The 27,122-nt window shown below is 43.3% G+C and overlaps 1 protein-coding gene across 1 annotated transcript in view; it reads right to left on the minus strand.

Annotated features, from left to right (window-relative positions):
- Positions 1-5,974: 5,974 nt before the first annotated feature.
- MAK (male germ cell associated kinase) overlaps positions 5,975-27,122 on the minus strand; it is a 385,342-nt gene continuing 364,194 nt past the window's right edge. Inside the window, exon 14 of the mRNA XM_030209100.1 lies at positions 5,975-8,060. Coding sequence (XP_030064960.1) covers positions 7,903-8,060 — 158 coding nt within the window. The 3' untranslated portion in view covers positions 5,975-7,902. The remainder of the gene's footprint in view (positions 8,061-27,122) is intronic.

Here is a 27,122-nt window from a genome sequence, read left to right on the forward strand (position 1 = left end):
TCCCCTGGTTGGAATTACATTGGTCTTCTCCCAGTTGTCTTCCTTCCTTTGTGGTCATCCCTACTGGATGTTATTTCGCTTTGCTGAATGGTGGGGAACTTGTTCTTCTGTTCCTTTAATAAAGATGTCGCATCTGCTTGTATAAACTTCAAGCTTCCTTCTTAACAAAAAGCTAATACACTCCACCTTTTGGAAGACTGTGGGGGGAGGCAGAGAGGGAGGGATGCTGCCAAACCTATGAGACCTTGGCATGGCAATGAGGGAGAGCTGGTGGACCACAGATGTAGGGGTCAGGGAGCCAGGGGCCACCAAAAACTCCCCAAACTTTTCTGTTGCTGGTTTTAAGGGTCTGTCGCCAGCTGGCCTGGCCATGGCAAAATCAGTCCAGCTGAAAACCAGCTACTTGGGAACCTTACCAATGTGGCAGCCTACGTATTAAATTTCTAGTGGCCGTAGAGTTGTGGTTGGCCTAGATAGCTGAATTGGGGCTGGCTGTAAGCAAGCTAGTGCCCTCTACAAAAATGGAAGTTGGCACTCTATTAGATGGGTGACAACTTATTACTAGGGCTGCATTTTGATTAGCATTTTTTTGTGGGGCATAGCCAGCAGTCCAAGGGGGAGGGGCACAGGGACGGACTGGGGAAGACATGCTTTTCTCCCCCCCTCCCCCAATATATTAGATATCATACCTTTGCTGGTGGAGATGGCAAAGCCTTACCAGTCAAACAAAGCCACTGCCAAAGTGGCCCCATTCCTCATTGTGCTTTAGGAGTGAGGAAGTCAGTAGGGGTGCCTCCAGCCACTGATGCTCAGTTAATGCACGAAATAAGCATGCTTGGAGTACAAGCGTTGGTGGCTGGAGGCAGCCCGCTGACATCCTTCCACCTGAGGCACTACAAGGAGGAAGGGGGTGACTGAGGCAGATTTGTTTGGCCAGCTTTGGAGGGGGTCTGAGTGCATTCTCTCTCTCTTTGTGATTAATAATTAACATGTTAATTGCAATTAACATGTAGCCCTACGTATTACAATAAACCTTATACCCCACTAAATCCCACAAGAGTTCAATGTAGCTTACAAACTCAAGAGAACTGGACAGTTTCCAGGAGTTTACAAAAGCACAAAATTACTCAAATCATTATTATAAAGCACACCATCATTATCCCCCCCCCCCTTCTCCCCTGCCCACATGATGTGGAAGGATATGGGGATGGGCACCACTATAGCAGTACTTTTCATTGGTGGTGTCCTGTGCAGCCACACACCCCAAAAGCTAGCCTTGAGGTTTAGACAGCAGAGCTGTTCTGGGAGTGAGAAGGGAAACCAAACCAAGAAACATCTAGCTTGCCCCCTTCAAACTCCACCCATCTCTCCTGTCATCTCCTCTTGCTCCTACCACGCTATTGCTTTGGGCTGATACAACATAATGAGCACACTTGATCTATCCCTACCATCTCCTATGGGATGAAACAGAGAGAATAATTATTTTAATTTTGTGAAAAAGGGGAGAAAGTTTTTTTTCTCTTCCACCATGGGATCATATACTGCACTAGCCCCCTCTTGCTTTCCATGTCCTTCCAGTAGAATAGCTTATTTATCATGTTGACTACAGGATGAGAGATGGCCAAATTACCAGCTATTCCCCTACCTTGAACTAGTCCAGCTAGCACAGAAATCGTTACTGAACCATTTTCTAACCTTTGTGTCCATAGTTGTCTTGTATCCTGGCTCTTATTCTTGATCTTAAGTTTCTTCTCTGGTTTCTCTTTCAATAATTTTTTATGGTCTTTCGCATTCCTTTATAACTCCTTTCCTCTGTGTGTTTACCATTCTTCTCCATGGCTGACTCCACACTCTGTTCCTTTCATCTTGGGCCATATTCCTGCAATAAACTTTTGAGTCCATACATCTCTTTCTATTCAAATCTAGGCTAAAAACCCACCCTTTTGAGGTTGCTTAATCATGCCTATAATAAATGAAACTGCCTTATCCCTGTTTGTCTTGAATGTAAGTTCTGTTGAGCTGGGATTGTCTCTTATGTGTTTGTTTACATTACTGTGTACATCTACTAGCACTATTGAAATGATGAGTAATGGAAGTTTTGCCTCTACAGTGCCTCCTATTCTTTTCTCATCTCACTTCCTTCTAGTTTCACTGCTTCCACATCTTGCCTCGTTCTCATCTTTATGTTTCTTCTTTCTGCCATAACCTGTTTCCTCTTACAACCTCCTTTTCCAATCCACATTCTCTTATCTTTCAGCTCTTCTCGTTGCTCCTTGTTTTCCCTTTGCCTGCTGTTCTTTTTCTCTCCCAGCTCCCTCCTCCTATCCTGTTTCTATTCCTTTCCTACAGCTCCATGCTGCTGTCCCCATAACCTAGCCTTTCTTTCCCCTTATAGCTCATCCTGTGCCTTCTACACCATCACAGCAGCATTTGCTCTCCTAGTCCCAAGTAGTAGCTCCTTTCAAGTTCCCTTCTCCACTTCCTAACCCCCTCGGAAAGGCTCCCCTTTACAGCCTGATTGCCTCTCCCAGCCAGTAATCCTTTTGAACTCTCTTTACCAATTCCTAGCCCTTTCTATTCCTCTCCATGTGTGTGTCTCTTGAAGTATTACTCTGTTAGTACCAGTAAGAGCATTGGCTTTTTTTTTAGGTGTCTGTAATCAAATGCCAGGGTAATCACTGAAAGCCAGGGATCTTTCATTAATTCTTGGGGATAATGGTTCAGTTTTAGCAGGTACTGAAAAGGTACCAGTACTTTGTACCCCCTGAAAAAAAGTGCTGTGGAAGACTCATACCATTCCTTTTCTCGATGGGTATCGGCTGCACATCCTTTCCCTAGCAGCAGCTGCAGGTACAAAAGGCAGTTCCCCCTGCAGCCCAGTGGTCAGACACAGCCATCGAATAGGCAGTAGCTGGGATGCAGAAGTATCTCTCTCAGCCTTCCCAGAGGGGCCCTGCAGCACCAAGAGGCCATCTCTGTCTGTACCGAGAAAGTAACTTTTGAAAATGTTTGGATGGCTACTGTGTGACATTGATGGATCACCAATGCAGAAGAGCATATAAATGGAATTAACCAGAAATGTATGTATAGGACCTAGAGCTGCTCAGATGGAGAAGCAAATACAGAAAAAAGAAATGTAACAGCACATTAATTGTGGATCAATGTGTTGCAAATTTGAAGTGGTAGAAATATACTATGATACTCAATTTGTGATTTTTGAAAATTTCACCAATGGATATACTAATGGGATATTATACAGAGATGTTTCAGGTCCCTTATGAGTCTATTCCTCCAATAAACAGGGCTATATAATCTATCCCACAGGTCAGCATGGGGGTGGGGAGAGATAAGGAATATGGCTGCAGACAGACTTGATGGTTCTGGACTGTTGGAAGATTTGCAGCTAGAGCCCTGTGTAAGAGCAATGCTCTTGGTCACCTATGCATTGGAACCTGACAAGTTCTGGACATTTAGGATGTATATAAACTTCAAAGGTGTCAGAGTTTTTGTATTTACAGTCTCAACAAAGCCATAAACCATTTCTGCCTGAGAGGCAAATGTCTTTGTGAGGAACAGTTGGGTTGAGATTTTCATGTTTATGTATTAAACTGAACAGTGTAAAGTGCTATTTTCTATGGTCTCAAACAAGTGCAAATAATTTAATCTTTTTAATGGAACTGGCTGTTTTATGATGCTTTTGGGCCCTGCCACAACAATTGTGGCTATGTCGTGTTATATTTGGTATATATCACTGCACTGACAATCAAGTAAAACAGAGTATGAGTGAAATAGGGAGTCACAAAGAGATGTTATGCAAAAATCAGGCTTTTATGCTGGCCAGGTTAACAGAAAAAAATTATATATATATATATATATATATATACACACACATACACACACAGTATCCCTTGCCATTAAAAAAAAATTCTTCTTTGGTCACTTTGGCAGAGACAACAAATAATTGAAATACTTGATCCATAGCACCAAAAGTGTTTTCAAAGCTATATCCTTCACACTTCCAATGTCATACATACCTCCTCCCTTGCCTGATTTGGACACCACCCTCATAAACCTGTAACTGCAAATTATACATCTATAGGTGCAGCATCCAAACCCACAAATTCATACATCCACAAGCATGTCCCAACTTGACTTCTACCCCCACTTACCTAATATACAGGCCACATGTTCATATATACCTATGCAAAGTCAGAATCCACATAATCCTACAACCACCTTATGCTCCCCAAATGTACTACCAATACAGCAATACGCTCATTTCCATACACTCTCATCCACCTGCCATCCCTACGTACCCCCTATATTCCTGCATTTATGCCGATCTTATCTCCCTATATTCTGCACACATGCTTACACAACTGTCAGATATCAACCCATATACACCTACTTCTATCCCATCCCTCACCCTTCCGCACTCTACATACCCCACCCAACATTATATACCACTGAACCTACCATCCACCCTGCCAAACACACTTCCAACACCGACCATCACACTTCTACAAATGCATCTTTGTAAACATTCACAAATATCAACCTCTCCCTGTTTTCCCTACTACTATTTTTTTAAACCTAATGCATTTGAAATTATTTCTGTCAGTATTCAGCTGGTATGCTCAGCATATTTTTTAAATGTCAGCTGCTATGAAAATTAAATTAAGAAAATCACTGGTGGTATTCAGATAGTGGCTGTTGCTGAATATCTGGATTCAGTACTGACCACTGGCACTGTCCAGCCATTACCAATATTCAGCCAAATATCTGGATAACTAGCTGCCAAAGTTAGGATGGCCTTTTTGCTGTCCTAACTTTATCTGGATAATTATCCATTTAGTAGACTGAATATTGCTGCTAACTGGGTAACTCCGGGGACCATCTCAATGCTACTTGGGAGATTTTCAGTAGCACCAGCTGAATAACACCATTGAAAATCCAGGATCGGCCCCCCCATCAGCACCTGCTACCTGGATAAGTAGCTTTTCATTTGTATAGCACTGCCAGCCATATATAGTGCTGTACAGGGACACATAAAAGACAATCTTTGCTTCCTGGAGTTTATCACCTAGGCACAAACTGACACGACATACAGACAAAAAAACAAATATGTTAAAGCTTAAGGACCTACCTCCGGAAGTGGTAAGAGAACTATTGTGCTGTGGAAAATGTTCATTTCTGGCTAAGTTCTCTGGATAGCAGGCTGGTGTAATAGAAAAGCTGACTTTTGCTCTGTGCAAAGGGGGTTTTGTAAGCTAAGCCTCAAAACGAAAGGGCATCTGTCAATTTGATGGCTGAATGTCCTTTTCTAAGTTTTTACTATATAGTTTGGTGATGCACAGTAGCATCCACTGGTATGTGTTTTGATCACTGCTGTATCCTGCTCAAGTTTCAAGCAACCCATGTTGGCTTCCTTTTCTACTGGTGCTACCCTATCAGCACTTTAAAGAAACTAATAATCAGCCAGACTTTCTCGTTAGGGCTAGCTACAGTTTCATCTACCGACTACAATGGAGTATGTAGAAACTATCACATACTAGTTCCACAGTAATAACTTATCAAAAGCCACTGAAACATACACGTTACTGTGTAAGTCTGTGTCCTTTGAAAATGAGCCTCTAAATCAGATAACACACGAAGGATAAGGCAACATGAAGGTCTCAGTTACCAGAATCTATGCTATTATTATTATTTATTGCATTTGTACCCCACATTATCCCACCTTTTTGCAGGCTCAATGTGGCTTACAGAGTGTTGTTATGATGTAGTCATTACATGGTCTTAGATACTTAAGCTGAAAGTAAATGAATAAGATGTAAGGTCATTACTTGAATTTAAATACATAAGCTGAAAAGTTATGAGTTTGTTGTTGTGAGTTTGACTCAGGTTTACTGCATACCAGCATGCTGAGTGCAATAGCAAACCATCAAATCAAACAATTACACATTTTCTTCAAACACTTTCAACTGACTGCATTTTCCATGTTTTCTTACTAGTTACAAGCTTTAACTGTAAGCTTCATGCCCAAGAAGTTATGACATTTGAGTCTACAAAATCAGAATCACAACATTCTTAACACAATCACTGTCATAGTGTAATTTATTCACCTTTTAAATAAACCTGGTAAGTTCAGAATGGTTCACGAAATGGCAGGCTAAATACATAATGCAACAGTTTAATGTTTCCACTTACACTGCAGCTTTGACAAAAAAAATTCATTGGCTGAGAGACCATTTAAAATCATATTTATTACATTTGCTTACAACTTAGCAGGAAATATCAGGGTAGCAACAGACAATGTTACAATAAAAAACAAAAGAGCGAAACCTGAGGCAAAACAGGAGCAAGTTGATCTTTTCATAGCTCATAGTGCTGTACTAAAGATGTGTTTGCAGTTGCTCAGTGATGCCAGAGTTAGCTCTATTTCTCCTATGTTTGCATTGCCCGCCCGACCCTAACGTCAGAGGATTCTGTTTAAGGGCATGACATGTATAAAAATAAATGGAAGAACACTACATTTTGGGATAGATATACTAAGGACCACTATGCCGTGTTCCATTTACAAAGTTGCAAATAATTTCAATATGCCATAACAGTCTGATTTGAAGAATTCATGACTATTGAGACTGATGCCTCAAGCTGTCTATTGCCACTTCATATCTTTATGAAGCTTTACCTTTCCTTAACTCATGCACAAAAACCATGCCTCATTACTGTATTTGAGATCTATGCAGCTACAGGTTGGAGGAAACTGTAGTCGTTCAACATTTGAACTTGGAACTTAGCAGGGTTCCAGGCAACATACTGTTCTATAACAATTCAAGTCACAAATTCTTGCCTTCTAAGATCTTGTGCCTTTTAGTTCATCTATCAGATAGTACAGTTATTTAAAAAAATGTTATTGTAGTTTATTTTATACTAGTTTTTTTTGTATTCCAATGCAACATATTATATACTATTACAATTAAAAATGCAACTTATGTATTGTTACTGACATGAAACAAAAGATATCGCTATATTCCCAGATAAATGTAAACATATTAAAAATGTGTGAACCAGTAATGAAGTCAAACACTGCTTCCAACTCTGAATGTCTAAAAGAAGTCTCTTGTGTGTGCAAACCTATGGTAAAAGACTGCATTAAAATCTGCAAGGAAGGACTCTGGAGAGAGTCCTACTAGCAGCCCTATGGGTTCACTGTCAGAGAGAGAGAAAGAATACCAGGGCTTTAACAAAGTCCTGCACTTCCTCTGCTAGAGCAGCTTTATTTTGTGATGAGATAGTTTCTAGTTTGCTGTACTCTTTAGCAACATCTTTCACTGGAAAGTCAAATTTGTACTTCTAGTTTATTTTGGACCTCCTTTTGAAAAAAAAATAAAAAAGAGTGGGAGAACCGTTTTAGACTTCAAGGCCACCTCAACTAGCAAGGAGGCAGAGCTCTGCTGACATCTAACCTTCAGAAGAGTATATAGCCTCTTGCTTTTTTTAAATTGTTGTGTTTCTTCCTTCAGGTCAGCTTCAGCCAAACCAGTTCATCCTACAAAAACTCTTTTAACATTTGATCTACTCTGGAGATATGCATGACAAAGTGTTGACAAAAAGTATTCTATAGTTGTGCTGGAGTTTTAACAACTATGCAGTACTAGGTCAAATATGTGGGCTTTGGCATGCTGCTTTAGACAGTACTCTTTAAAATTCTAGCTTCATTCAAGGTATATCTGTGCTAGGTAAAATGAATGTCACTTCATTTAAGGACATAATAAAACAGCAGACCTTTAAACTAGATGGCATTACATATTCTTTATCAACATTAGGAAGAATAAATTTATTGGTTATACAAAATGGCTAAACATACACATGTACAATAAATACAGCATTAACAGTATTCTACCGATGTCCTCCGTATTTGGCTATCCAGTCTGTCCTTCCATGCACAGGCTGGATAGGAGGGGGCCTTGCTAACATATTCAGGTTTCTTCCTGCAGCATTATAGTTATGGCTTGGTAACTGAGAGCGGGCAGCTTTTGTTTTCCAATTGTCATAATCTGAAATCAAATAAAATGTACAATTAGACCCTGAAGCAAAGCAACTTGGAGTACAACCAGGCCCCATGGAACCTAGAAAGCGTGGGAACATTTCAGATTTTCAAAAGAATGAACCTTCTTTCCAGACATCCTGTGCTCTCTTAATAATTTCAGAAACTAAACAAATACTTCTTAAAAAAACAGAAACCAAAACCCCAATGGAATAGCACCTGCTGTATGTAATATCTGTACCATCTAAACTGAAGAGTGATTCATAAAACTCTGCTAATATGATTCTCTACCTTTTTAAAAACATCTAATCTCTCCTGATATACCACAGAATACTGAAGTTCAGTAAACAAGTAACTCTGAAGGGAAAATTAGGTTCTTACCTTGGTAATTTTCTTTCCTTTAGTCATAGCAGATGAATCCATTACGAGTGGATTGTGTCCATCAACCAGCAGGGGCGATAGACAGCACTGAAAAACCATAGTGCCTCATGGCCAGCTAGCTCCATCTGCCTCTTCAGTATTTGAAGCTTCCAAAGCAGTGTTACACCGCAAAGCATAACAACATGAACTTTCCTCACAGTGAATGAACGCCCCAAAACTGGAGCTATAAGTCAAAGGAGGAAATGGACTCATCCTCCTGGAGGGAATGAACTCATCCTCCTGTAACCGAACAGAAATCCTGAAGACTGTTTTCCAACTTCTCCCAAACAGGGAACATATCTACAGGAAAAACTGAACATAAAAGTAACATGAATCGCATAATGAACCACTGAGGGAGGGCTCATGGATTCATCTGCTATGACTAAAGGAAAGAAAATTACCAAGGTAAGAACCTAATTTTCCCTTTCTTGTCAACAAGCAGATGAATCCATTACGAGTGGGATGTATCAAAGCAATCCCTAGATAGGGTGGGAACAAGCCACACCACGCGCCAGCACTTGTGCTCCAAAATGTGCGTCCCTCCTGGCAGCCACATCCAGCCTGTAATGTTGGGCAAACGAGAGCTTAGAAGCCCAAGTAGCTGCACTACATATCTCTTGAAGAGAGAGTGCTCCAGTTTCAGCCCAAGAAGAGGAAATCGCTCTTGTGGAATGTGCCTTAAAGGCTTCAGGCGGAGGCTGGCCAGATAGCAGATGTGCTGAAAAGATAGCTTCTTTGAGCCAACGGGCTATAGTGGCCGTAGACGCTGAAGACCCTCTGCGCAGACCTGACAAAAGAACAAAAAGATGGTCAGAGGTCCTGAAGGCATTTAACATGCGCAGATATTGCAACATAGCTCTTTGCACATCCAGAAGATGCAACTGCCCATAGGCTTCTGGAAACTCCTCTTTAGAAAAGGAGGGCAGGAAAATAGGCTGGTTTAGGTGAAACGCTGAAACCACCTTAGGCATGAAGGAAGGCACCCTACGTACCATTACTCCGGACTCTGAGAATTGCAGAAATGGGTCTCGACAGGACAGCACCTGGAGCTCAGATACCCATCTCGCCAATGTCACGGCCACCAAAAAGACCATCTTTAAGGTCACATCCTTCTCCGAAGCTCGCCTAAGCGGCTCGAAGGGCGAACACTGAAGGGCCTTTAAAATTAACCCCAGATTCCAGGTCGGACACGGAGCCCACACGGGAGGACGGAGCCGAAGCACCCCTCTAAGAAACCGTGTCACATCCGGGCAAGCAGCCAGAGAGAGGCCAGAAACCTTTCCTCGAAAACATGCTAAGGCTGCCACTTGAACATGCAGGGAATTATAGGCCAAGCCTTTTTGTAAACCACCCTGCAAAAAGTCAAGTATCGGCGAGACAGAAGCCCGCATGGGTGTGATCGCTTTAGAAGCACACCAAGCCTCAAATTGGCGCCAAATCCTGGAATAAGCCACAGAAGTGGAACGCTTGCGGGCCTATAGGAGAGTGGAAGTAACTTTACTGGGATATCCCTTGTCTCTCAATTGTGCCCTCTCAATAGCCATGACGTAAGACCAAAGCGGCAGGCGTCCTCCATGGTCACCAGGCCCTGTGACAACAGGTTCGGTACCAGAGGTTACGGCAGGGGATCCTCTACCAGTATCTGCATACCACGGCCTCCTGGGCCAATGAGAACTACCTCTCCTTGGTGTAGCCGAATCCGCAGGAGTACTCAACTACTACTACTACTACTTGACATTTCTAAAGCGCTACTAGGGTTACGCAGCGCTGTACAATTTAACATAGAAGGCCAGTCCCTGCTCAAAGGAGCTTACAATCTAAAGGACAAATGTACAGTCAGTCAAATAGGGGCAGTCTAGATTTCCTGAAAGGTATAAAGGTTAGGTGCCAAAAGCAACATTGAAGAGGTGGGCTTTGAGCAAGGATTTGAAGATGGGTAGGGAGGGGGCTTGGCGTAAGGGCTCAGGAAGTTCATTCCAAGAATAGGGTGAGGCGAGGCAGAATGAGCGGAGCCTGGAGTTGGCGGTGGTGGAGAAGGGTACTGAGAGGAGGGATTTGTCCTGTGAGCGGAGGTTACGGGCGGGAACGTAAGGGGAAATGAGGGTAGACAGGTAATGAGAGGCTGCAGACTGAGTGCATTTTGTTAATATATGGCCTGGCTTTAAGGCTACCACTGGAATAGTGATGGCCAAAGCTATGCAGCCTAAAACAACTGAAAAAGTACTGACTAGGCCAAACAACAAGTAAATGATTTAATATTTGAGAATCTGCAAAAAGCAGGTCTGAACAATGAGTCCTGACACAAATTGGTACAATTTTTAATTCAAATACAGCACCTGTAATGAAAGAATGATGGATCAGATGAATAAAATGGGGCTTATTAATTTTGTATAAAATGATACAGAGGTCATACAGAGTTCTTAAGATGGTGTGAAAAGTATTGCAACAGGGAGATGTGAAACTGTTATCTCAACGCTTCCCAAAACATGCTGATAAGACGCGTGGGAAAGTATGATCTCAGAAAGTGAGAAAGATTAGGAGCAAGGTTTCTCACCATGTACTTCTATGGAGAGGTTTGTGTATAAAAGAGGGGAGATTTTGCCTTAGTTTTGGTCTCCTCCCCAACGCTTCTCTCAGACGGCAGGGCGCTGTGCAGATAAACCCAGAATCTGATGTCTGTATTTGTATCAACTTGAAGACTTGTGTTTGGGTAAGAAATAAAATGTACCTATCTATCTAAACCTATCTCTGTCTCTATTTTTATTGATTCTATCTTCTAAAAACAATGGTGAGCCCCGAACGCTGACAGCACTCGCTGACCTTCTTTACCTTCTTTTGAACGCAAGAGGGGATACTTATTTTGTGCGTTCAAATGTTCTATATTATTTTTCTATCACTTTTTTTCTCTTTTTCTCTCATCTTTCCCTATCACGGACACTGCCCACTTCAGGGGTATTGGGCACCAATGTTCTGTCCGTTCTCACCCCTACTTTAACTACTCTTCTATTCTTCTGTCTTTTTACTTTCTTCCCTGAATAACACACCTGCTACCCTAACGCAGTGGGGTTGAATATTTGCGTTTCTGTCTTTCAATATTCTGTTCTGTTTTTTCCCACCCTCTTTTCTCTCTCCTATCTTGTCCATCTCTTTGATTTGCGTGATGTGCGCAAGTGTGTGCTTGTTGTGTGATTGATGCATAACTACGAATCCAGGCGACTGCGATTTGGGGTTTGCTGTAAGTTTATTTCAATGTTCAAAATCTTTGGATTGGTCTTTATGCTAGCATTCTCGCTTAACAATCCTTAGAGGTTGCGCATTTTCTGCTTCCCATTCCACCCTGTGTTCTGTCTTAATCCCTCCTTTTCAAATCCCTGTCCCCTTGTTCTCACTATGTATTCTGTTCTTTCTTCTTCGGTCGACCTTACTTTCTTCCCCAATCCCTTTTCCTGTTCTCCTTCATCCTAACTTCTTCTGCCTACCTCTTCCTATTAGTCCCCTGGGTCTATTCCTGCTCTTTTCTTTTCTGTACAGTTTCTTTGATGTTCCCGTATCGGGGGAATTTCCTTTACTCTAGGAGAACAGCACGCTTTAAGATTGCTCTCCCTTAAAATCCTTCTGGTTTCTCTGTTCTTATAATCACTCTTCCAAACTGACAGACAGCCCCCACCTTTCCACATCTGCTACTGCCTTCACTCTGTGTGTGCGACTCTATTCCTCCTCATTCTTTCTGTTGCACTTCCTACAACTTTCTTTTTCAGCTGAAAACAGTAATTACGATGTTCAGCTTTGTAGCTGCTTACCGCCGTCTAACTGCTGTTTTCCCCTTATCTCTCTAAGTATAATCAGTTCCTTCAGTCCTCTGAACTATGCTTTCCCTCTAACAGCCCACATCCCCCCTTCTTCCTGTACTTCTCTCGGCTCTTTTTCTTAGCGCTGTATTACAACCTCTGATTTCCGTTTCTCCTTATGCCTGTGGGAAACTGTAGTGGGTATACTTATCTGATGATTTAGTGCTATCTTTTCAGCTGTTACACACATTTCCTGATCTTGTATGATTATCTCTTATCTCCTCTTTTTAACTTCTGTAACAATATATGGCCGTCTTGTTGTCTGGGGGCGTGTCCGCTCCTTTTTCTTTTGCTTCTTCGTGTGTGTCTTTGTACTCCGTCTGATTTGGATTTTTGTGTGACCTATACTGTTCCGTCTCTGCTTTCTTTATTTCTCATCTCTGTATGCCGTGGTCATACAAATCTGGCTTGGCTTTTTCACTTTGAAGCGTATTTCCTGTTCTTTATTATTTACTGCGTAGTTCAACTGATTGCTCTTTTTCACAGCTGCTCAGTTCTGTGCTCTCACCCCACCCCCATAGAATTCCTTCCTCCACAACATTTTTCGGCCACAATACTCCTCCCTGCCCTCCTCTCTGATGCTCTACCGACTCCCACACCATATGTCTGTGGTCCGTGTAAAATTTATAAGGGTGTGGCCCGCACGGTACCTATTGGGGTAACTTACCACCTTACATACACCTTCTTCGCTTCTTGTGCAAGCTAGAAAAATATTGATATCACTTTTCAATTTTTATTTCCTATAAAGCTATTCTTTTTCCATGTGGCGTGGGTTTTATTTTTCAACTCTCTGCCGGCCAGCTGCAGAATGAAAGCTGTATCTTTTCATGCCTCATGCTGCCAAGTCCGTTATACGTGCACTTCTGAGCATGTAAGAATGTACGGATGTATTTCTGCTTTCACTTTTAAAATTATGGCACTGCATCTTAGTCTTACTCTGCATTCTCCTTTTATCAGGGCATACTTTTTTCCTCCTCTTTTGTGTCATTTTATTAGGACGTTGTCTCCCACTCCCCAAGATTTCTGTTCATACTGCTTTAACTTTTGGCCGTTGCCCTCTATTTCATTCCATCTCCCTTAAACAAATGCTTTCTCATTCTGTCTCTGAGCCATGATTTTAACCCCGAGACAGGTTTTTCTTTTTTTGCGCGGCAAGTGACAGCTTGATAAACCTTATTGTGCTACACCGTGCGGTTGCAACGTTTAAAAGGGTATCTTACCATAAAACATACATTACTTGACTTTCCCCTTATCCTTATCCAGGCTCCCGAAACTGCCATTTCTTTCTGTAGCTTTTAAAGGTTTTCCCTAACAAGTGCTGTAGTTCACTATCTCAAGGACATGAGAATCTGGGAAGCTTGCCCACTTTAGCTGCCTTATCAGTCCAGCACTGCTTCGGCAGAGGAGGCTCTACAGTTCACTTTTAAAAGCTCAGAAAGTGATTTTTCTTTTTTTTCCCCCTTTTCCGTTCGGTTTTTGTCCTCTCACTGTCTATCCTCTGTCAACTGTATTATTCCTAAACCCATCTAACTCGCTCTCTCATCTTTTCCATATCTTTCAACTCCGGTTTCATCTCGAAACTGGTAGAACTTTTTTCCCAACATATTCTCGACTTATGCAAGGGTCCTTCCCTTAACGCCAATGAGATTTATGATTCCCTATCTCTAGATTTTCAGTCTAGCTACGTATACCAAAACTGTTCTACAAGGTTAAGTATTCTCAGACTTCCTTTTGCATGATTGCTTTTGTACTGCTTGCCCTAACTTCCTTCCTGTTCTGCTCTACCACCCTCAAGCTTTCTTTTCATAGTTTGCTGTGCGGCAGCCTTAGTATACACGGTAAAGTTAAGGTGCCTTACCCGATGAGCTTACATGTTTTTTTCCCCTTTTAAAACAATTTTTTTTTTGCTTGCTACTTCTGGATTAGGTTTCAGAGATTCTTTCTAGGAACATGCCATATTTCTTATTTCCTTTTTCCCTTTATTTCTTAAATTTTTTTATTATTAATTTCTTCTACTAGTGTCATGCAATTAACTCTGATACCGATGTCTGGGACTTACACCCATCGAAGGGAATCCTTCAATGGATGACGGTATCTCAATTAACAGAAGCAGACTTCCATTCCATTTTCGGAGTGGCCTGCGGTTTCGGCATTATTGCCCAGCTATGAGTTACTTGTATGGATGACCGCGGGGTTAATAAAGAGACGTCTAACGACTTTCGTTGCGATTGTATACAGGTTGACTAGGGCATTCAATATTCTTGGACGGCTAGTTGTAACAGAGAAAATTCATAGTCTTTCAATGTTTTAGTTGGGTTAGTGGCAACAGAGAAAATTCCTTACCATAAATTTTTCAGTGTTTTGTTGTAAACGAGAAACATTCCAAACCACTGTAGGTCCATTAGAGGGGTTAGTGGTAAAAGAGAAGATTCCTAATCTGCGGAAATCCATTGGACCGCTGCTTTTCAACTCATATGACCTTATTCGCTGGTTTTTTGAGTTCTTTTTGGGAGTGTTTGCAATGTCCCTTTTTGGGGGCTCTATCATGGGTTACAGCCCATGGCCAATAGTAACCGGGAAAATTCTCGGCAGGCAGTAGAAACAGAGATTTATTCCTGTCTTTAGAAGCACACTCTGGGGAGTAGTTTTTATTAATTTGGGATAGAGTAGTATAAATATTTAATAGCTGACACTAATCACCTTCTGCTCTATTTTTCTTACGCTCTCTTTACACTTTTGTGACCTTCAATTGTCTGTTTACTTAACATGCGGCAAAAGCATTGAGCTTTCCGCCAATTAGTAATTTCTGTTCTAGGTTCCGCCACTGGAACGCTCTATACGCATGATGCATGTTTTTGTTTAAATACTTTTCCCTTGCATGTTTTTGTTTAGTTGCCCTGGTTACAGATCGCTGAATTTTGACTCGAAGTATCTTACTTATAGATATTGCATTATATTGCATACACTTTTTTATGAGTTCCTATGTGGATTATCTTCCCCCTATTTCAGATTCCGCTATGTCTTCCTCTTCATCCCCTACTCCCCTGGAAAGAGTCCTTAATTTCTTTCCCGCTGATAAAAAAGAACTTTCCCGTTTATGTCAGACCTGGCATACCGTTTGGTCCGTTAAAGACCCGGGACTGGAATGGCCAACAAAGGGCTCATTTGATCAGGGCAAGCTCCAAGCCTTGGTTTGCTACAATGAATCCAACAAAACAGGAAAATCTAGGGATAAGCATTTAGCTGCTATTAATAAGTTCATACTTATTGCTCAAAACCAGCACGATAGGAATCTAGCTAAATCCGATACCGATCAGGCCCCTTACCAAGATCCAGTAACACCTACTGCCCCACCACCCTATAATGCTGTTACCACTGCAGGTACTACCAAGCTTCTACCATGTGCAGTGGGATATACCCCGATACCCCCAGGATATTGTGATAAACCTCAGCTACAGATTTCTCAGGGATCTCAGACACAGACCCCCTTATCTCAAGGATCTCAGACAGTGATACCCTCGCTGCCTACGGTATCTCCCGCTCCTATAAGATTTGACCCACCTACTACCGTACACATTGCCGGTGTTGTTGATCTATCTCTTCCCTCATCACAAAATAACCCGATCCCTATATCTCATGGGTCGGCACAAACTCAGACGCCCCTAACCCCTTCAACAATCCCAGTGACCACAGACCTAGGGATCAATATTTACCGACCCATAATAACTAGGTGTAATCCGAACCCGATCTGATTTTGTTGCTCTCAGTTACCCATACTACTCAGCTCCTCATTTAGTATCCATAAACCAGTTCTCTGTCTATGTATTGATGTGATGTTTCTGTTTATATTACAGGTGACATGTCTTTATCTTATATTTTTCGAGGTTTCATTGCAAGTGTATATTTATGGTACCATACAAATGACCTAACTAAGTCAGCAAGTTATTTATTTGTTTCTATGCATACCTTCCTTGGGGAGTTCTTATCAACTGCAGGGGTGAGCGATCCCCAGAGGATATTCATTTTATGTTTTTTTTATATATATACCTGAACTGACTTATTTATGCCATTTTACTTTATACGAGATCCCTTTTATATATAAGCTGTGTATTGCTCATTGTTAAAATGTTTTCTGCTTTAACTGTTGCGCTGCATAAATTGATGTGACATTCACTTTTTTAATTTATTCCATGAATATAAAGCCTTTATTTTTGATATCTCTTTATGGCGTGTGTGATATCTGAAAGCTTTTCATTATTTCCTTGTCTAAGAAAGAAGCAATATTTAATAACCATTATCCGTTATATGGAATAAATGCGGAAAATATTCCCTTGAACTGGCCATTCGAGGGAACATTTTGCATTGCTCATAGATTTTGTAGTATTCTTGGTGAAGCTTTCAGACGTAAATAAGGAAAATTATGCATTCCACTTTCTAATTCCTTTCTATTTAAAACAGGTTATCACAATAACCCCTGGAATGGCAACTATTGCTCTTTTTGTCTCTCTGTCTTTCACTGTGAGTGATTGTGAGAAAAACTGATGTAGATTATTTGTGTGTAGCGGTCCTGGAATTTATGCTTTGTGTATTTAACTAACACCTTGCTTCAACTAACTCTTGCCACGTGGTGTTTTGTTTTAAAGTAATATGCTTCTCCCTACTTCTTTGACTGATTGAAAAGGGTTACTTAAACTCTATGTGAAGGTCAATCAAGTAGCTGCACTTTTTAATGTTTTTTCTTCCATTTGTCTTTTTTGAGGAACCTTTTTCTTGCATTGCCATCTGAATATGCCTTGTTGCAATTCAGATATATCATATTTTGTTTTATTTTTATTTTTTTTTTAAGCCTATTTTATCTTACACCCTTCAGGGTGCTTTTTTTTAAATATTTTAATTTTTTTTCAATTTTTTTAATTTTTTCATTCTCGATGCTTTGTTTCTTACCATGCCTCCTTCCTGAACCCCATTTATACCCACAACCCACCTCCTAGCATTCTGATTTCTTTCAATAACTTAACCACATAAATTGCACTACTGGTCTGTTTAGGTTTTGCCTTTCCCCAGATGGATACAGGAATTCCGTTGACGTCCCTCACCGAGAAGACGACTGCTAGCAAAGAACAGCTACCCGATAATGTATCTGATCTGAAGGCTATGTTGCAGCAAAGAATCGCTTAATTAAAAGACAGATGCACAGACCCCAACATTACCTGATTTCAGAACCGAGACATTATTTAGCATGAGTTTCAACAGATGCATCGATTGGTCCATGAGCAAAAGAGATAGGCTCTCCACTTGCTGGAGTTACACAAAGCTTTGAAACACAATTGAATCATCTAACTCGTAAGTCCTGCTGGCCTCCTGCAGCTGAGGGCTCAACCCTTGGTGAATGGTAGTCATCGTAGGTGAAGATTCCATGTCTATTGGCGATAAATTGCGATGCATTGCCCTCCATACATCAATAAATGAACATTTACCATCATCTCTAAATTCTAATTGTTTTTTTAATCTTCTCTTTTGTTCCATATACTTTACCATTGTTATTTGATCATGCCTTTGTAATAATTACCAATCTGTCTTGCATTTATGTAAATTGGCTTTTCATTATTGAACCCTTCTGGGTTCCCTTTTGCTTTTGCACTTAATTAGCACTGTTTTCTCCATGTTGACATTGTCTTTCATGTCTATTCAATTCACACTGATTATGCCCACTAAGATATAGCAATATATCATTCAGGCATACAGTTATTTTGCTTATTCCTTTGCCAGCCTCTGGCTCTTGATGGACTGATTATGATGGTGTATGCCTAGAATAAAGACATGAAAAGATCCCACTTTGTACACCACAAGTACGTCTTCAAGATCCATCCAGGCCCAAATGATGTTAGATCCCCCAAGGTTGTGGCAATAATCGTTACACCTTGCAACCTACTGGACCACAAGTTTTGGGTCCATGTGAAAGATATACGTGTTTACTCAGCCATAGAACCAGATGTTACATCTCAAGACCGGCAACTTCCTTCAGCAAGCCAGCCTTCCAGATCTCCGTCCAGATTCTTCAGCGCTTCCACCGCCTCAACCATGATCGATGAAAGAGAATTTAGAACTGATACTTAATTTGAGAATTACTGTTGCTGTTTATGGACATTATAGATTCATATTATGTTTTATTTTCAATTTAGCAGTAATCCTGTCTAGATAGTGAAAAGGTTTTATTTCCTTTATTGTTCTAAATGTTTTTCCAAGAGTTTCCCCGTTATTTCTGTTTATGTAATTTAAATTGAAGTCGATATTGCTCAGATACAAGGGTAACATCAAACCCTAATACTGGCTCTGATATCATAATGTAGGTGTAAACCCTGTTAGTATCAACCTGTTATGCAATTGTTTAACTTTGGTGTAGGCTTACTTGAGCTGCATGTCTTTCTGTAGGTTTGACTAAGCTCCAAGAGGGGTAACGGATATATACAATGCTTCCCATACTTCCAGGTCATTATGCATATGTCAAGATCCATGCATGACCTTGGTTAATATAAATTTTCCTAGGATTGACCATTTTTGCTGTATGAGGCAACCTCATACTTGCTATCCACTTATTAGTGCTCATGATTGGATGCCAATGATGAGTACTAGTAAGGTCCAGGAATCCCGACCTGTTTAAGGATTCTGAATACCTACAACCTTAAACAGCCTATTAGTATGATCCACCTGAAATTGCTATTATCCGCATACCTATATTTCATGGGATTTTGTAAATGAGCTCATGGATTAGTCCCATTCATAAAAACATTTCTCGCTACAGGTTTGAGTAAGTCTCAACCGAAAACTAAACAAATTGTACCAGTTGATCTTAAGACTCAGATAATTTGATGGCCTCATAGAATACCTTCTGGAACGGATGGTACCAAGGTACGTTAACCCTGGTGTCACCCTATGGGATAGGGTGAAGAGGGGAATGTTAATATATGGCCTGGCTTTAAGGCTACCACTGGAATAGTGATGGCCAAAGCTATGCAGCCTAAAACAACTGAAAAAGTACTGACTAGGCCAAACAACAAGTAAATGATTTAATATTTGAGAATCTGCAAAAAGCAGGTCTGAACAATGAGTCCTGACACAAACTGGTACAACTTTTAATTCAAATACAGCACCTGTAATGAAAGAATGATGGATCAGATGAATAAAATGGAGCTTATTAATTTTGTATAAAATGATACAGAGGTCATACAGAGTTCTTAAGATGGTGTGAAAAGTATTGCAACAGGGAGATGTGAAACTGTTATCTCAACGCTTCCCAAAACATGCTGATAAGACCGCGTGGGAAAGTATGATCTCAGAAAGTGAGAAAGATTAGGAGCAAGGTTTCTCACCATTCACTTCTATGGAGAGGTTTGTGTATAAAAGAGGGGAGATTTTGCCTTAGTTTCGGACTCCTCCCCAACGCTTCTCTCAGACGGCAGGGCGCTGTGCAGATAAACCCAGAATCTGATGTCTGTATTTGTATCAACTTAAAGACTTGTCTTTGGGTAAGGAATAAAATGTACCTATCTATTTAAACCTATCTCTGTCTCTATTTTTATTGATTCTATCTTCTCTTTACCTTACATTTAGCCTACAAGGTAGATCCCATACAAGTGACACTCAGTTTTGGACAGAAAGCAGTAGTTATGGGAATTAGTTTTCAATTACGGCTCCTAATGCCACCCCCTTGTGATTGGGTGACAATGGAGGTTAGAGAAACTATACAGAACCTGATATATGAAATAAGTACCTTTAGTCCCCCGTGTGACGGAGTCAGAAAGAGGTCTATAAGAGGAGGAATTTAAACAATTTGTAGGTAAGAAGGAGAAGCTTGAACTGTATGCGGTATCTGATTGGAAGCCAGTGAAGTGACCTGAGAAGAGGGGTGATATGAGTATATCGGTTCAGGCGGAATATAAGACGTGCAGCAGAGTTCTGAACAGATTGAAGGGGGGATAGATGGCTAAGTGGGAGGCCAGTAAGGAGTAGGTTGCAGTAGTCAAGGCGAGAGGTAATGAGAGCGTGGACGAGAGTACGGGTGGTGTGCTCAGAGAGGAAAGGGCGAATTTTGCTGATGTTAAAGAGAAAGAAGTGACAGGTCTTGGCTATCTGCTGGATATGCGCAGAGAAGGAGAGGGAGGAGTCGAAGATGACTCCGAGGTTGCGGGCAGATGAAACGGGGAGGATGAGGGTGCCATCAACTGAGATAGAGAGTGGAGGAAGAGGAGAAGTGGGTTTTGGTGGAAAGACGATAAGCTCGGTCTTGGACATGTTCAGTTTCAGGTGGCGGTTGGACATCAATGCAGCAATGTCGGATAAGCAGGCCGATACCTTGGCCTGGGTCTCCGCGGTGATGTCTGGTGTGGAGAGATATAGCTGGGTGTCATCAGCATAAAGATGATACTGGAAACCATGAGATGAGATCAGTGAGCCCAGGGAAGAGGTGTAGATTGAAAAAAGAAGGGGTCCAAGGACAGATCCCTAGGGAACTCCAACAGAGAGCGGGATGGGGGTGGAGGAAGATCCATGAGAGTGTACTCTGAAGGTGCGGTGGGAGAGATAGGAGGAGAACCAGGAGAGGACAGAACCCTGGAACCCAAATGAGGACAGTGTGGCAAGAAGTAAATCATGATTGACAGTATCAAAAGCAGCGGATAGATCAAGGAGGATGAGGATGGAGTAGTGGCCTCTGGATTTGGCAAGGAACAAGTCATTACAGACTTTAGAGAGTGCCGTTTCTGTCGAGTGTAGAGGGCGAAAACCGGATTGAAGTGGATCGAGGATGGCATGAGAGGAGAGAAAATCAAGGCAGCGGCTGTGAACAGCACGCTCAAGTATTTTGGAGAGGAAGGGTAGGAGGGAGATGGGGCGGTAGTTGGAGGGACTGGTAGGGTCAAGTGATGTTTTTTTGAGGAGAGGTGTGACTACGGCGTGTTTGAAGGTGTCAGGGACAGTTGCAGTGGAGAGAGAGAGGTTGAGGATATGACAGATGGAGGGGGTGACAGTATGAGAGATGGTGTTAAGTAAGTTGGTGGGGATGGGATCAGAGGAACAAGTGGTGCATTTCGAGGAGGAAAGAAGGCGGGTGGTTTCCTTCTCGGTGATATCAGGAAAGGAGGAGAAAGAGGCCTGGGTTGGTTGGTTGAAGGGTGAAGAGGAAGAGGTGCCTTGGTAGTGTACTCAAGGTTGATCTTTTGCACCTTGTCACGGAAGTAGTCAGCCAGTGATTGAGGTGAGAGTGAGGGGGGGTGGGGTGGGAGCGGAGGGCACTTTGAGGAGGGAGTTAAGGGTGGCGAAGAGACGATGAGGGTTGGCGCCGAGAGAATTGGTCTCACCTTCTCAAGTGTCACAGAGGGAACACATACAGGGGGCCCTGAGGCCAGGGTTGAGCCAAGGCATCCAACCCTGCAGAACGAGGATCTCTCCGTCTGCTGTAGAAGCACGGAACTTTGGCATTTGTGCTTGATGCCATAAGATCCATTACGGGCTTTCCCCATTTGACACATATCTGCAGGAATACTTCGTCTGCAAGTTCCCATTCTGTTGGGTCGATTTGATTCCTGCTCAGATAATCGGCTTGCACGTTGCTCTGACCTGCAATATGAGCTGCTGACAGAAACTGCAGATGAAGCTCGGCCCAGTGGCAAATCTGCGCGGCCTGCGCGGCTAGTGCTATGCACTGAGTGCCTCCTTGGCGATTTATGTAGGCCACTGCTGTTGTGTTGTCCGACAGAACTCTGACAGCCAATCCTTCCAGGGTCAATTGAAAGGCCAGAAGCGCCTGGAAAATCGCTTTTAACTCCAGGCGATTGATGGACCACTCCGACTCCTCGGGTGTCCAAAGACCCTGGGCATGTCTTCCCCAGCAATGTGCACCCCAGCCCTTCAGGCTGGCATCTGTTACCACCAGGCACCAATCGGGGAGCGCTAGCGGCATTCCTCGCCGCAGCATGCTGTCTGAGAGCCACCACTCCATACTAAGCCAGGCTGCAGGGAGCCACGCGAGTCTGCATTGATAATCCTGAGATATTGGAGACCACCGTTGAAGCAGGGAGCACTGCAGAGGTCTCAGGTGCACTCTCGCCCAAGGCACCACTTCCAAAGTGGCCGTCATCAACTCCAACAGCTGGACAATGTCCCAAGCTCGCGGGCAGGCATCCTCAGGAGCAGACGACCTGGTTCTGAAGCTTGCACCGCCTTTGCTCGGGTAGGAAGACCATCCCCGAGGCTGTGTCGAACCGGACCCCCAAATATTCTAGAGATTGAGAGGGGGTCAGGTGACATTTGGCTATATTGACGACCCAGCCCAGAGATTGCAGTACTGAGACCACTCTGGCTGTAACCTGATGACTCTCTTCTGCAGAGTCTGCTCTGATGAGCCAGTCATCTAGGTACGGGTGAACCCGGATACCCTTTCGCCTGAGAAAAGCAGCTACTACCACCATTACCTTGGAAAAGGTTCGGGGAGCTGTGGCGAGGCCAAAAGGCAAGGCCCAAAACTGGAAATGTTTTCCCATCACCGCAAAACGCAGAAACCTCTGGTGCGGGAGCCAATTTGGTATGTGCAAGTAAGCTTCTTCCAGGTCCAGAGATGTGAGAAACTCTCCTGGCTGTACCGCCGCTATGACGAAGCGCAGGGTTTCCATGTGAAAATGCCGCACGTTCAAAGACTTGTTGACTTGTTTTAAGTCTAGGATAGGCCGAAAAGACCCTCCTTTTCGCGGCACCACGAAGTAAATGGAGTAACGGCCAGAGCCACATTCGGCGGGAGACACGGAGGAAACCGCCCCAATGTGAATCAACCCTTGCAAGGTCTCCTCTACCGCCGCCCATTTGGCGGCAGAACCGCATCGGGACTCCACAAACACGTCTCTTATCGGGGCATTGAATTCTATTCTGTAGCCTTCTCTGATCAGGTCCAAGACCCACTGATCTGAGGTAATCTTGGCCCACTCCTCGAGAAAGAGGGAAAGTCGTCCTCCTATCACAAGAATCGAGGAGAGGGCCGGCGCACCATCGTTGAGAGGGTCACCCATGAACTCCAGGTCTTGAGCCTGCTGCTGCGGAACGTTTGTCTGAGCGAAAGGAGTTCCTCTGCTGAAAACGGGCACACAAAGTGCACCCAGCAGAATGCCCCGGGCGGTACCTTCTAGCTTCACGGAAGCGAGATCTGTAAGAGGAGGGAACCGCCTGACCCTTGGAAGAAGGCCGCGGCCTATCCTCGGGTAAGCGCTGGGGTTTGGCATCCCCCAGGCCTTTCACAATTTTCTCCAACTCCTCACCAAACAGGAGAAGGCCTTGAAAGGGCTTCACCAACCTTTGCTTAGAGGCCATGTCAGCTGCCCAATCCGTAGCCACAGAAGACGGCAAGCCGCCACCGCTACAGCCATCTGTTTAGCCGAAGCTCTGTTCAGATCATAAAGGGCGTCAGTCAAAAATGACAAGGCCGACTCCATCCGCAGTGCCACCTCCGTAAGGGGCTCCGCTCCATCTTCGGGCTTTTCCACTGCCTGTTGTAACCAAGCGAGGCAGGCTTGGACAACGTAGCAGCTGCATGCAGATGCCCGTAAGGATTGGCCTGAAATTTCAAAGGACCGTTTCATAGCTGCCTCCAGGCGACGGTCCTGCATGTCCTTCAGGGCAACTCCTCCTTCCACTGGGAGGGTAGTTTTCTTTGTCACAGCCGTGACTAGGGCATCCACTTTAGGCACTGCTAGGCGCCTCACTTAGAGGGTATAATTGCCCCATAGCCCTGGCGACTTTCAAAGGCCCCTCGGGGTCAGCCCATTGACCCATGATAAGCTCTTGGATGGAGTCATACAAAGGAAAGGCTCGAACAGGCTTCTTATTACTTGCCATCCTCGGATTACCGGAGGAGGTCTCAGTACTCCCACGGTCTTCTATAGAGAGGACTTGCAAGGCATCGGTAATAAGCGCTGGCAGCTCATCGCGGTGGAAAATCCTCACCGCGGAAGGATCATCTGGATCCGGTGGCAATCCTGCACCTTTTTCTGGCTCTCCAGACCACGAAGGCCTGCCAGACCCCTCAGAGTCCTCACATCCCGACCACGGGGGGGGGGGGGGGGGGGGGGGGGGGGAAGGGGGTGCGCCACTCTCTGAAGGGGAATCCACCCTTCTGCGCTTGTCTTGCGGCCATCTGTCAGGGGAAAACGTGCTTGATGGTAATCCAAGGCCAGACTCCACTGGAGGGGATACAGAAAGAAGGGCTGCAGAGGACCCCTGCGGAAGAGCTCTTTTTAACATGTATGCATTATGCAGCAATAAAACAAATTCAGGGGAAAATGGCTCAACCTGGCCTCCCGGTTCCAGTCCTGGGGAAACAGCTCTTTTATTAACCTCTATACGAGGCGCCCCTCCAGGCTCAAACCCCTCCGCCTCAGCGGGGATCGCGCCATGCTGTTCCAAAATGGCGCCCGCTGCCACCTCCACAGAGCGGGAAGGAACATCGCTCGCCATGCTCGGGCCGGCTCTACCATCTGAAAAGCACGCCTTACAGAGCCCCACTGCAGATTTGCGCTTGCCACAAACGGAACATCGCTTTACTTTCTCAGCAGCCATCGCTGAAAGCGGTGGAAATTCAAAATGGCGGATTCGCGCCAAAATCGTCCCGAACGCGGGCCCTCCCCAGAGGAGCTACAAAATGCTCTTACCTCACCAGACCGAGTCTCCGAGCTCTGGTCACGCTGCACAATCAGAAGAAAACCTCTTTTCTGAGATCGCAGCGCCAAAGTGCAACGCAACTTTTTTTTTTTTTTAACGCTGTGAGGAAAGTTTGAGGCAACAGCAAAAGAGGCAAATTTCCAACTCCGGAGGATCAGTAGCGTGGGAAAGGCAGGGAAAGGGTGAACCTATGTGCCTGCATCCACAGCGTGGGCAAAGACAGGGACAGGGCTTCCCTATTTGTCTACTTCCACATCGAGGGCCGGGTAAGGCAGGGAAAGGGCTAACCTATTTGCCTTTAAAGTGGGCACCATCAGCCACAACACCCCTGTTACAACTGGCAAAAGCACAAGAGCCACCCCTGGCAGATTTTCTGACGGAGCTTGAACAAGCTGCAACCACCCTGCTGGGGAGATAGAGAATACTGAAGAGGCAGGTGGAGCTAGCTGGCCATGAGGCACTATGGTTTTTCAGTGCTCTCTATCTCCCCCTGCTGGTTGATTTTCACAACCTACTTGTAATGGATTCATCTGCTTGATGACAAGGAATTATATGTTATTGGTGCACTGCAACGGTAACAATTAATGCACATGGAATGGGGCAGAAATAGATGGAGTATGGGTGAGGAATGGGTATTGACTGCACAGAAACTTACCACATGACAACTGTCACCAATGCAGATAGTGTGGATGTATTTGCTGCCTCCTCAGCAGAAGAGGATCCTAATGATTACAGCAGCACTGGTAAGAACCAGGGAAGCCAGGTTCAAATCTCACTGATGTGACCATGAGCAAATCATTTAACCTTCCATTGCCTCAGTTACAAACTTACACCAAAATAGTTTATCAGAGTACATATTGATATGGAAGTTTTGAATGTTTGCTCTAAAGTCAAGAACATGCAGGAACTATAGTGCAAGTTTATTCTGAAGGCATCAAATCAAATCAAATCAATTCTTGTATACCATTAACATCCCCTTTCCAGGGTTCAGTATGGTTTACATTCTAGGAGAGACAAAAGCTGATACGTTTAGTGTGGGAACAATTAGAATCTATTGGTGTAACACATTACACCAAAAACATTATACGATAGAATAATGGATGATACTAGGAGGTAGTTATCAACATTAGGAAGAATACATTTATTGGGTTTACAAAATGGCTAAACATACACATGTACAATAAATGCAGCACAAACCTAGCACATGTATGCCCACCCATGTGTATGGTTGGAGGTGGGTCTGTGGAGATTCCCCTTTAACAAGCCTATCACAAGTGATGGTTGTGTATGCTTAAGCTATCCCTTGGCATCATAGGACCAACTCCCATGACTTATACCTCATTAAGGTGGACCAATCAAGAAATGCCAAGTTGGCATTATATTCATTTTAATTTGTCTTTAACCAATGACAAATATCATTAATGTCTATGGATACAAATCCTATATAACATGGGATTTCCTGAACATTAGCCAGAGTGGAAGGAGGGATCAAAAAGATATGCCATAGAGAGAGAGAGGTTTCCCACCAAAGGGGGTGCAATGAGGATCGCTCCCTGGGTCATGGTAAGAAATTCAGAGATAGAGCTAATTAAAAAAAAATGCTGCAGTGGTGAAACCTGTGTTTTAATTAGCCCCTTTCTATAGTACTGATTTGCTAGCAAAGTCAAAGAAAGAAAAAAACCCCATAGAGTAAGCAGGAGGCTAATTAAATATATCTTATACAGTATGAAAGCATTTTTGGGGGGATAATATTTTACTACAGTGTTACCCAAACCTGGTCCTGGAGGCACCCCAGCCAGTCAGGTTTGTAGATATGCACAATGAATATTCATGAGACAGATTTGCATGTCTCTTGTGAATATTCATTGAGGATATCCTGAAAACCTGACTGGCTGGGGTGCCTCCAGGACCAGATTTTGGGCATCACTGTCAAACACAGAAATTGCAACTTTACATATTTCTTCAGTCAGAACATAATTAAAATTAATACTTAATAACTGTATAATTCTAATTTGTATGAAATAAAAGATTTACAAACTTTTATTTTTGGTGTTGTGAGGCACAGGATTTTGTGGGCTTCATATTTACTCAAAATTTCTACC

Source organism: Microcaecilia unicolor, chromosome 1 (genome assembly GCF_901765095.1).
Source record: "Microcaecilia unicolor chromosome 1, aMicUni1.1, whole genome shotgun sequence".
Lineage (NCBI taxonomy): Eukaryota > Metazoa > Chordata > Amphibia > Gymnophiona > Siphonopidae > Microcaecilia > Microcaecilia unicolor.